General features: G+C 44.7%; 1 protein-coding gene across 1 annotated transcript; it reads right to left on the bottom strand.

Moving 5' to 3' along the window:
- Positions 1–278: 278 nt before the first annotated feature.
- Positions 279–1,177, bottom strand: LOC308627812 (survival motor neuron protein-like; the record flags this gene model as incomplete). Its single annotated transcript, XM_081254201.1, has 1 exon — positions 279–1,177. One exon carries the CDS (start codon positions 1,175–1,177, stop codon positions 302–304), a length of 876 nt encoding a protein of 291 aa, XP_081110327.1. The 3' UTR covers positions 279–301.
- Positions 1,178–13,246: the final 12,069 nt, after the last annotated feature.

The following is a 13,246-nucleotide window of genomic DNA, read 5'->3' as shown; positions in this document are numbered from 1 at the left end:
GTTCAGCTGTGATTTTGACAGATTGACTTTCTGCACTGTGTGTGACCTTGAATTTCTTTTAATCACTCATATTTCCATTGTTCAGTTATTCAAACTGATTATTTCCTCAAAATAGCTAACTGGTTATTTAAGCATGAGTCACATGCAACAAGGGGAAATGAAGATGACATGCACCCATCCAAGTGTTCATGAAGAAAATGATGAAACTTCTGTTCACATCGACCAGGGCACATCAATATACCATCCTCCTTGGGAGAGAGCTGCACCTGAATCTATTATAAAACATTATACAAATTACTCCTTAATTGAAATGTGAGCACGTTCTTTCTTTTTGACTTTGTTTGAAACCCATATAGTAACCAGTATGATAACCACTCATGTACCAAGAGATTAACATACTTCCCAAAGCATCAGCATCATCCAGAGAATCTGGACATATAGGAGGTGATGGGGGAATTATTGGTGGTCCAGAAGGAAATGGAGGCAGCCAGCATGACGGGAAGGGTGGCGGTGGTGGGCCACTGAATTTTAGACCTGGCTTTCCTGGTCCCAGACCTGATCCTGGCATATGGGGTGGTGGAGGGAGAAAAGAGTTCCATGGAGCAGCTTTTGACTTGATGTTATTTGGTTTATTTACAGGAGACCTGGAGGAGTTCTCACTTTCATCTGTTGAAATTTGACTTTCATTTTCATTCTCCTGAGCATCCTGTTCTATATTATTAGCTACTTCAGAGGTTGTGGAAAGTAGATCAGACAGATTTTGCTCCTCTCTGTTTCCATATCCAGTGTAAATGACAACACAGGTTTCTCTCTTAAAGTCAATCAAAGCAATGGTAGCTGAGTAAACACAGCCATCTTCTGACCAAACGGCAGCACGTTTTTCAAGAACTTTCCACTGCTTCAAGGGAGTTGTGGTATTCTTTCTTTGGCTTTTATTTTTCTTAGCAGGTTTCCTTTTAGGTGTGCCTTTTGGTTTTTCTGAAACTTTGGAACTGTCACCATTCTTTAGAGCGTGCTTAAATGAAGCCACAGCTTTATCATAAGCTTTTATCAATGCTGTATCATCCCAAATGTCAGAATCATCACTCTGGCCTATGCCGCGCCGGAACAGCGCCGAGTCTTCCGGCTCTGGGACACCGCCGCTGCTGCTGCTGCCGCCGCCACCACCCATCGCCATGGCTCCAGCAAGGTTTTTTAAGTGAGGAAAAGCCCCAGTGATGGTTCCAAGAAAAGAAAACTGGATTCGAATAGAAAAATACATTTCCACGAAGCTGGGGCAGCTGGTGAAAGTTGAAGCAGGTCTGTGGATAGGATTATAATGTGGAAACCATAATTATTCCTCACTTTGGGGTTATGTGCTCGTTCCCTGGGAGAGTGGCCCTCCCACTCTCACAGGGTAAAACAATCTGGAGTATTTTGTGAATGTGGAAAACTTTATACTGCTATTTAAAGTTTTTTATACACTTGAAATTTACTAGAAAATAAAGTACTTATCAAAACAACCATGTCATACCACGCCAGAAATACAGACAGAGTTATAGGGACTTGCCTGGTGGCGCAGTGGTTGAGAATCCAACTGCCAATGCAGAGGACACGGGTTCGAGCCCTGGTCTGGAAAGATAACACATGCTGCAGAGCAACTAAGCCCGTGCACCACAACTACTGAGCCTGTGCTCTAGAGCCCGTGAGCCACAACTACTGAAGCCCGACGCCTAGAGCCCATGCTCTGCAAGAAGAGAAGCCACTGCAATGAGAAGCCCACGCACTTCAACAAAGAGTAGCCCCAACTTGCTGCAACTACAGAAAGCCCACGTGCAATAACAAAGACCCAACACAGGCATAAAAAAATTAATTAATTAAAAAAAATAGAGCTACAGAGCATACAGCACTTCCACTCCTGGGTGTATATCTCGGGATAACCATAAATCCATAGGACACAGGCACTTCAACTATTAGTGCAGCCCTTTTGCAGGAGCCTCGACTTGGAAACAATATAAATGTCCTTGGAAGGAAAAAATGGATAAAGAAGATATGGTACTTATGTACAATGGAATATTACTCAGCCATGAAATCAATGAAATAAGGCCAGTTGCAGCAACTCAGGTGAACTTAGGTACGATCATTCTAAGTGACATAAGTCAGACACAAAAAGACACTTAGCATAAGATATCACTTATAGGTGGAATCTAAAAATGGCTACACATGAACTAAATTACAAAAGAGTCACACATTTAGAAAACAAACTTATGGTTGCTAAAGGGGAAAGGTGGGGTGGGGTGAGGCATAAACCAGAGGGTTGAAATTAGCACAGATAGGGTTCCAAAGACCAAATAGGTAATCTACAAGACCTACTCTATAGCTCAAAGAACTGGACTGGGCACACTCTAGTCACCATAAAAGAATATATACGACTGGTAAGAATCTGAAAAAGAATTTATGGATGTCTCTCTGTAAGTGAATCAAGTGGATGTGCAGCAGCAAGAAAGACAGCATTGAAAATCAGCTATACCCCACTGTAAAAATAAATTACAAAAAAAAAAAAAAAAACAAGGAGAAACTGTTACAAAATTCGTTCAGGGGCTGTGATGAAACCTGCATTGACCCCATCTAGATCTACAGTGAAACGGGACAAGAGCAGAGGGCTCAATCTCTGTCTTTACATTTACAGTCTAATGCGAGCTCAGGTCATTTTACCTCTGTTCATACACTGCTGATTATTTTCAACAAATCACAAAGATATCGGTGTTTTATATTTACTATTTGGTGCTTGAGCTGGAGTAGCAGGCAGCGCCTTGAGTGTATTAATCCTGGCTGAGCTATGCTAACCTGGAGCGCTACTTGGAGATGCCCAAATCTTTAACGTAGTCATAACAGTCCCTGCACTTGTAATAATTTTCTTTATAGTTGTACCCATTATACTGCAGGGTTCAGAAACTGACTTGGGCCACTAATAACTGGGACACCTGAGGTAGCATTTCCCCAAATAAATCATGTAAACTTTTGACTACTTCCCCCTTCATTCTTACTCCTACTCATATTACCAATAGTAGAAGCTGGTTCTGGTAAAAGTGGAACTGTATATTCAGCTCTAGTCTGCAATCTGGCCCACGCAGGAGCCTCTGTCGACCTAACCATTTCCTCCTTACCTTTAGCAGGTGTTTCTTCAATTCTTCATGCTATTTCTTGTATTACTATGGTCTTTAATCCAAAACCAGCGGTCAAATCCCAATACCAAACACCATTATTTGTTTAGTCTTCCCTAACTATAGCCATATTACTATAATTGCCACTCTCAGTCCAAGCAGCCAGAATTGCCACACTGTTAAGAGATAGAAATCTCAACACTACATTCTTTGACCCTGCAGGAGGAAACCGAATCCTATAGCAACACCTAGTTTGATTCTTTGGTCACCCTGAAGTGTGTATTCATGGCCTACCAGGGTTTGTTATAATTTCACATATCATTACATACGATTTAGGACAAAAACTGCCTTTCAGCTATTTGGGAATATTATGAGTCATGTCCACTGGCCTTTTAGGATTTCTCTCGTGGGCCCATCTCATATTTACCATAAGGGTAGCTGTCGACTCAGGAGCACACTTTGCATCAGCTACCATAATTACTTCTATCCCTACAGGAGTAAAAGTATCTAGCCGACTAGAAACTCTTTATTTAATTTTTTTATTTTTTTATTTTTGGCTGCGTTGGGTCTTCGTTGCTGCGCACCGGCTTTCTCTCGTTGCGGTGAGCGGGAGCTACTCTTCGTCGCCATGCGCAGGCTTCTCATGGCGGTGGCTTCTCTTGTTGCAGAGCACAGGCTCTAGGCATGTGGCCTTCAGTAGTTGTGGCTCACGGGCTCTAGAGGTCAGGCTCAGTAGTTGTGGTGCACGGGCTTTTTGCTCCGCGGCATGTGGAATCTTCCTGGACCGGGGATCAAACCCATTTCACCTATATTGGCAGGCCAATTCTTTACCACTGCATCACCAGGGAAGTCCCTGATTAGCAACTCTTCACGGAGGTAATATTATATGAGATCCCACTCTATTATGAGTTTTAGGCTTTATTTTCCTTTTTACAGTAGGTGGTTTGACAGGAATCATCTTAGCCAACTCATCCCCAGACATTGTCCTCCAGGACACATACTATGTAGTAGCACACTTCCATGACGTAGTGTCCATGGGAGCAGTCTTCACTATTATAGGAGGCTTCCTACACTGATTCTCACTATTCTCAGGTTACACAGTTAACTCAGCAGTAGCAAAACTCACTTCACAGGTATATTTGTAGTAGTAAATATGACTTCCTGAAGCACTTTCTTGGCCTCTCCGGGAGGTTACTATATTACCCTGAGGCACACACAACATGAAATATTTTGTCTTTAGGCTCATTCATCTCAGAAGCAGCAGTAATGCTAATAATCTCCATACTGTGAAAACCATTTGTGTCCAAACGAGAAGTCTCAGCAGTGGAAACTGCTGCTCCTAACCTAGAATGGTTGCACGGATGCCCTCCACCATATCCTATATTTGAAGTCCTACCTATGTAAATGTAAAATAAGGTAGGACTCAAGTCCTTTTCAAGCAGTTTGAAGCCAACAGCATAACAATTATGTCTTTCTCAATAAATGAGATAAAAGTAAAAAGTGATGTAAATTTTTCAAAGTTAAATCATAGGCTAAAATCCTGTATATCACTAAGGTATATCAATTTCATCTAGGCTCTCAAGATACAACATCACCGATTATGGAAGAACTTTTACATTTTCATCATACACATTAATAGTGATTTTTAAAAGAAGTTCTCTAGTCCTCTATAGTATTTCACTAATATTGACAACTAAACTAACTCATATACGTACAATAGATGCACAGGTAGAGAAAATTTGAACATTTTACCAGCCATTATTGTACTCTTAGCTGCTCTATCATCATTGTGAATCCTTTACATGATACATGAAATCAATAACTCTTCCCAAAGCATAAAAACTATGGGTCAGTAATGATACTGATGCTACAAATACACAGATTATGAAGATTTAAATGTTGACTGCTCTGTAATCCCCACATCAGAGCTAAAACCAGGAGAATAGTGATTAATAGAAGTCAACAACCTAGCACTATAGAGATAGTCATTGAATATTAGTTTCATCTGAAATTGTTGTATACTCCTGAGCTGTTCCTTCTCAGGCCTAAAAAGAGCTGCTATCCCAGGACGCCTAAATTAAAGACTCCTAATACCGACAGGACCAGGCCTATGTTGTGGACAATGATCAGTAGAGGTCGTTTTCCTGAGGTCAAAGACAGGACAGAGGGATATGGCTGAGATATGGGGTGAATCTGGAGCCCATGGGGATGCACCCTCCAAGCTCCAGGATAGGAATGGGGCCTCTGGGGTCCCAGGCCACCCACCACGCCCTCCCGAGCAGCATCTTGGCAACATTCCCTGTCAGTGATGAGGCAGCCCTAGCACTTGTCATGCCCCAATGCTGTGTCCTATGTGGGTCCCATGCTCTTGGGACCACACCCACACTCTGCAGGTCCACGCTGCAGGGTCCTTCCTGCCTCAGGAGTAGAGACCCCACAGCAAGCAGTTTCCTCCCCAACCAGCAGGAGGAGGGGAGGAGAGCAGGGGCACCAGGGGAATCTCACTCAGAGAACACCCCAGGGGTGCCAGCGGGAACAGTGATGATGCAGATGAGGCACAGACCAAGAGATGGATCCAGAGGACCCAAAAGGCAGCTGGTCAGGTCCTGGCTCATCTGTACCCCAGACACCTTTGTCCCTCATACAGCCCCTTCCTCATACACCCTCTCCTTAAATGCAGATTCTTCAGATGCAAACAGGCAGAGCTTCAGACTGAAAGTCAGCTCTTCCAAAGTGACCCCTCAGCAAACACTGCAGGATTCCACTCCAGTGGGTGCCCTGGAGTCCACAACTCAGGGACTGAAGTGGATATCGGTGCCAGGGGCAGTGGGAGGGAATGGGGAGTGAGACGTTCGTGGTTGTGGAATTTTGGTTTTGCAAGGTGCAAAGTTCTAGGAATGGTGGTGATGGCTCCACGAGAAAGTGAATAGATCGGATGCCTCAGAAACGTGCACTTAAAATGGTGAAGATGGTAAAGGGTATGTGACGTGTGTTTTATTTCACTTAAAATAAATTCTTAAAATAATGCCTTGTTCACTGTGATTCCATTTCGACTCCCCTTCATCACAGATGTCGGAGGCCCAGACACAGTCCCCTACCTTAGGGGCCATCACAGTACCCTCACATGGCACATGGGAGACCATTCTTAGGGGGGGCTAGTCTGTGCTCACCTGACCTCTGTCCAGGGGGACCCAGGCAGTGGTGACCCCCATAGATTAGACATATGATATGATATGTTATTAATATGATACCACCAAGCATTGTCACTCACCAGAACACAGAGCAGCAACCCACTCAAACATGCCTGACCTCACATGAATGTGAGAAGACTAAGAGAAAAAAAGGTACCACAGGTTAATCAGGGCAACACCCTTAATGCAGAGGTTGGAAATCTCAAAGCGGAAAAGACACACTGCAGGCAAAGAGCACATATGGGGCCTCCCCGTACATGAGATCCTGACCCATGCAGATGTGGTGAGACCCACACAGTCCCCACACCCTTTACCTGGGGTCGCACGTCCACACTCACCACGGTGACCCCACCTCCCCAGACTCTGCACCTAAAGTCACATGTTCTCTCTCAACAGGTGACCCCTCCTACCCAGACCCCTCCACCTGAGTCACATGTCCACAGTCCCAGGGTGAACCGCCCTCCCCCGACTCCCCCAACTGGGGTCACACGTGCACAGTCTCCAGGGTGACCTCACCTCCCCAGATCCTGCACCTGAGGTGACATTTCCCCTTGGTCAGGACACCATGGCTCTGCTCGTGGATCCCCTCATGTGGAAACAAGCTGTGTTCCTGGGGCCTCCTGGGATGGGAAAAAGTAGCAGGTGGGTCTCCTCTCCCCACACTTGTACCAGAGAAGGCCTCCTCTTTTCAGTTTGATTCTGTTGATTTTACCTCTTTTTAAAGCTTTCATGCTAGAGTTGAACACACTACTTGGTTCTGGCAGGCTCAGTCCTTTCTTGTCTCACATGCTTGTTGAGATAACTCACAGGACAGCAGGGCTGAAAGCAGGGGGGCAGCTCTGGACGCTTCTGAGTAGGGACGGTAGAATGGAAGGAGAGCTCAGCAGCAGCCTCAGCTGTTACCCATCGGGCTTTTGCCCGATCTGCGTGCCCTGCAATCAATTCACCAGCTAAACCTGCCTCCCTACGCACCATGCACGTGCTGGTGAATTGGAATTATTGCCAGGTAGCCCTCCTGTGGATTCTCCACGAGCCCCAGGGAAGGTGAACCTTACAGGGATTAAGACTAAGGCCCCGATCACAGCACTGACCCTTGGGAGGACCAAGTAACCACACTCAGAAGAGAGGCTGTTACTTAGAGAAGCCCACCTCAGTTCCAGACCCCAGACATTTAAGCACTCACCTTCAGATGCAGGCACGGAGCTTCCCAGTCCTGAGGCCAGGCCGGGTTTCTACCCAGGTTCCCATAGTCCTAGCGTACACAGAACATGGTCAGGCCTAAATCTTCTTCTTATAGACAACACATGGTCAGCTCTGAACATAATCAGTAGAAAGGACATGCAGAGGTCTAAATCTACCGTGTAGACAGAACTTGACCATGTTTAAACTAGCTTAGGGCTGATCTCATAGGAGGTACAGATCACACACATGAGTCTCTCATCTTTGGACACCCACATCAGGAAACTGAACAAAATCTTTGTCATTAAACATTTCAACAGGCAAAACAGAAATGTTACCAGTTTCTCTGGCCACCTGATGGTCAAGATCCACAGGTGAACCACGAACTTCTGAGAGTGCAGCCCCGTCTGCTGCCAGGACAGACAAGAAGTGGCCTGATTCCAGCCTCCCAGGCTTCCAGAAGGATGCGGCCGCACTGGAAGCCCAGGCAGGACAGTCCTGCATGGTCCGGGCCGGGAGATCTGGTCTGTCCATTCCACTGGCCGATTCTGGGCGGGGCGCTCAGGGCCGCTGAGAGCCCTGCACTCAGGTCCTGCTTCCCTGCAGCGTGTGCGTGTGCGTGTGCGTGTGCGCGTGCATGTGGGTGTGTGTAGAGGGGGTGGTGACTGACGGCTCCCATGGCTCCGGTCCCGGGCACCGCTCTGTCTTCGAGGGGAGGCACGGGGAGAGGTAGGGGCACAGAAGCCGTTGGAGAGGAGAACCCACCGCACAACTCCTTGCACACTGGCTCGCCCCACCTGGTGACCCGCCTGCCCATCCTGGGCCACATGTCACCCCGCAGCCCCCACCCCCAAGGGCAGGGCGCCTGCTCTTTCAACAGCACAGGGTCTCACATGAAGGAGACCCAGTGGGGACTGTCACGCCCCCACTCCTGATGCTGACTTTGGGAGAATGAACCCCCTTGACTGGGCGATGGGACCCTGCGAAGAAAGAGGTGGCGGCCCCATCCAAGTCGGGGCCTGGCTGAGAGATGGGAACACAGGAGCCAAGTGCAGGGCCTGGAGGCTAGGCCAACAGGAGGGGCATCCCCAGCCTTGGCCGGGCTCTCCAACTGTGACATTGTAGCTTTAGGGGACCTGGGACAGGTGACTGAATGCAATGGGGGTCTAAACTGGACCCTGAATGGGGCTTAAAGAAGGTGTGAAGCATGTTACTGAGACCGTGACAGTCATTGGAAGACAGACTCTGTCAGGACATCCTGCTCCATCCATTTAAATCCCTGAGATCTGTGACCTTTACATGGCTATGCAGGATTGTTACAGCAGCTGCGTGTGGATATATCTGCAAGTGGTTCCAGCAAACACACAGTTGTGCGCACAGGCGGGCACAGCACACACACAAACATATGCACGTGCACAGCACAAATATATTCACACACTAGCATATGAACACACATGCACGCATATGCCCATGCACACACTAACGTGAGCAAGTGCACACTAACTAACGTGTGCAAGTGCACAGCATAGGTATGCAAACAGGCATATGCACACGCATGTACATAGCACACACACAGGGAATAAAGTGAATCCATAAAGTGAATCCATAAAGCATTAAGTCCTGAACACAAGTGAAGCTGACATTTTTCCCTTTTTCCCTTTTCTTAGCTTTGATGTTTTTCACAAGAAAAAGTTTAAGAAAAAAGTTAATGGCAAATGACTTTTGATTCATAGGACTTTCTGACGTTATTCCACAAATATTATGACAGGAGAAATGAATGTAGATATTACATGTATCCACTAACGGATGAATGGAGAAGAAAAACATGGTCCATCAATACAAGGGAATGTTATTCAGCCTAAAAAGGAAGGCAGTTCTGGCACAGGCTGCAGCAAGAATGAACCTTGAGGGCATTAATGCTCAGTGATGTAAGCTAGACACAAACAAACAGTGCTTGATCCACTCATACAAGGCCCCTAGAGCAGTCGGAAACATAGAGACAGAAAGTAGGATGTTGAGTGCCAGGGGATGAGGAAGGGACAATGGGGACTGAGTGTTTAATGGGGACTGTTTCAATTTTGCAAGATGAAAACGTTCTGGAGGACGATGGCAGCCAGGTTTGCACAACAGTGCGAATTACTTCTGGACCCTGAAATGTGCACTTAAAAACGGTTAAGATAGTAAAGTTTATGTTTTGTGTACTGGACCACAATTTTTAAAACTTTTTTTTAAAACAACAGGAAGTAGTCCATGAATACCACAAGACGCACAACTTCACTAACAACCGAGGGATTAAAACCATAAGAAAACTGCTGTGCACACACCTACCAGAATGGCAGACATGAAGACACAGTATCAAATATCAGCAGGATGTGGAGCAATGGAAAGCCTGGTGCACAGCGGGGGGTGCAACCACTTCTGAAACAATCGGGCCTCAGAGAGCGAAGTCTGTGCACACAGACCCACAGTGTTCCTCCCAGCTGAACACAAACCCCCCAGCCCTGAGCCAGGACACACGGACATGGACTCTGTAGCCACAGGAGCCAAACCTGAAAGAACCTGAAGGCCAACACAAGCGGATGCAGAAATGAGCCATGCATGCTCCTAGGAAGGAATATTCCACAGCAATGGAGTACATTTTGTTTAAAGGCAGTAAAACTATAAAAAATTATTTTTTAAAAAAAACTATATTCACAAGATGAAAGAATCTATAATTCTGGCACCTAAGGATTGTCGACCGCTCCTAAAAATACATTGTTGTGGAAACGTTTATTATAAGGAAATTAACATATTCTCTAGGAAGGACGGGGTGAATGGGCCTGCTACATTTTCTACATTGAAGACATATACAGGTTTTGATTCTACTTCTGTTAACTCAAGTGGGGCTTCATTGGATTTCTGCTACTGCGGAGATAATCAAATTCTGGGTAGGGGTCAGGATAAAACTAGTCATAGGCGTTCTCGTGTAATAATTACTGTTGAAAGTGTAAATGATCCATTTATCAGTAAGACTGAGAATAGAATAACGGCCACATTACTTCATATGGGATTGTGTGTGCTACTGTCCCTAGGGCTCCAGTGAGTGAGTATTTTGAATGTGAGGCTCATCCAGATCTGAGAATGGAATAAATGGCTAGGTGTGATATGGCTAATATAAATAATATGCCAACATTTATATTAATTAGTGGGTAAGATATGGGAAGAGGAATTCATGTTGTGAGAGCCAGGGTTAAGGCTAGCATTGGGGCAATAATATATAAATTGAAGATGTTGATGGACATAGTGGTTCTTTAAGAAGTAATTTGAATGCCTCAGCAATGGGTTGTAATCATCCATGGGGGCTGATGATTTTTGGCCCTTTCTGGATTTGTATATAGCCTAGGATTTTCCATTTAGTTAATATGAGGAATGCTATGGTGAATTAAATTGGGTCATTTGTGAAAGAATGTTGATTATAAACATATTATTAGGAAGAGGACTTGAACCAGTGCAGATAAAGGTTTCAGTTTTACATAATTACTGGGCTCTGCCACCATAACAAACCCTGTTCTACATTAGGGTATGTATAAGTTAATTGAATGTAGATTATATCATCATTTAGTTTGAAGACATTTTATAAAGTAAGCCTTATTGGTCTTGTCCTTTCCTACTGGCAGAAATCTGCAATAGACAGAAAGCAACCAGGATGACTCCAGTCTGAACTCAGATCACGTGAGACTTTAATCGTTGAACAATTAAGAGCAGTTATACCATTGAAATGTCGTGATCCAGCATCAAGGTCATAAACCATATTGCCGCTATGAACTCCAGAATACAATTACACTGTTATCCCTAGTAAAACTTGTTCTGTTGATCAGTGTTTTAGAACAGGTGATAAAGCATTTTGACTAGCTGGTCTAAATTTTGATCACTCAGAGGTGGTTTCATTCTCCAAAAAATAAATGGCACATGGGCTCAAGGTGCACGGGCTTCAGTAGTTGTGGTGCACAGGCTCAGTAGTTGTGGCCCACTGGCTTAGTTGCTCCGTGGCAAGTGGGATCTTCTCAGACTGGGGATCGAACCCATGTCCCCTGCACTGGTAGGCGAATTCTTAACCACTGCATCACCAGGGAAGTCCCAGAATTGCAGTCTCCCTTCTAATATACCTTAAGCCCAAAGAATCCATGGAAAATTGTTACAGAAAATAAGACAATAAAACATTGTAAGGACTATAACAGAAGCATATAGTACACAGTTCATATAGACACTGCCCAAGCAGTTACAAAGTATATTAAAAGGGAGGCTGCAATTTTATTTTATTTTTTAATTTTTTTTAACATCTTTATTGGAGTATAATTGCTTTACAATGATGTGTTATTTTCTGCTGTATAACAAAGTGAATCAGTTATACATATACATATGTTCTCATATTTCTTCCCTCTTGCATCTCCCTCCCTCCCACCCTCCCTATCCCACCCCTCTAGGTGGTCACAAAGCACCGAGCTGCTCTCCCTGTGCTATGTGGCTGAGGGAGGCTGCAATTTTAAAAGAATAAGATAAATTATACCCACAAACTCCCAATCTTTCCTGAAACGTTGCAATCTGGAACCCTATTGTAGGAAGCAGAAGATTCCAGGAGACATTCTACAAATGAAGGACTCTAAACCCTGTGGTTGGATAAGGAATTCTGGAAGGAAGGTATCCTCACCCGAGGAGAGCAGGTTCCTATACTTGTCTAACATCACATACCTGGACAGTTCCCACTGATCTTGGTCCAGGCATTCTCACTCCTCTTGAGAGAAATCTATGGCCATATCCTGGAATGTCAGCAGTCCCTGAAATTAAAAGTACACATGCCGTCTGGCCACGGGAAGAGTTCATAATGTGACCCAAGAAGAAAACAGCAAGTTAAGAGAACTGGTTTTAATTTAGAAGAGTGTCTTCAATTATCCACTAATATATATATATACATATATATATATATATATATATATATATATGTGTATATATATATATATATATTTTTTTTAACAAAGTAAGTTTCTCTATCTTATTTCTAACTACAAGAAAAGAGTGTGGCATGTGATCCACAAAACCAGTATAGAGACTATACTTATCTGGAAAAGAAATGTTAAAATGATGGTTTCAACACAGGCATATGCATTTTTGAGTGTTTTATTTATATCAAATTGGATAAAATGTGTGTATTTCTCAGACAGAAAAGACGTGTCGAGGTAGAAATGTACCTCTCAATTATTCATGGGTACACAAGTACACTGGGGAGACTGTACTAGTTCAGATTGTGATTCAGTAGGTCCGGTGGGCCTGAGTTCTATTTTTTTAACAAGCTCATTTTTAACTAGTGATGCCACAGTCTCTGATTCATTAACGACAATTGTGAATAGCAGAGACATAATTAGAAAGGTAAAAATTCATATTTAATTTTGAACTTAAAGTGTTTTATGGATTTTACACTTTTAATAGGATAGTAAGCACAGCAGCAACAATCATTTGTGAATATTTACTATAGACCGTGTATCTTTCTAACTTTTATGTGTAGGATTCCAGGAAACAGGCCTGGGCTGCGGTCACAGTGGGCGGGGCCCTCAGGCCGGGCCGCCCCTCCAGGACCCCCGACGGGGCCCTGCGCTCCTGGCGGCTCCCTCCCCCGGCGCCTCCGTCCCTCCCAGAAGGCCTCGGGGCAGAGCGGTCCCACCCCCTGCGCGCAGAACGGAGCCCGCGTCTCCGCAGATC

This window comes from Mesoplodon bidens, assembly GCF_964165515.1.
Source record: "Mesoplodon bidens genome assembly, chromosome: 14".
Classification (NCBI taxonomy): Eukaryota; Metazoa; Chordata; class Mammalia; order Artiodactyla; family Ziphiidae; genus Mesoplodon; species Mesoplodon bidens.
The sequence above is the reverse complement of the archived record's forward strand: the minus strand, read 5'-3'. Positions and strand labels throughout refer to the sequence as shown.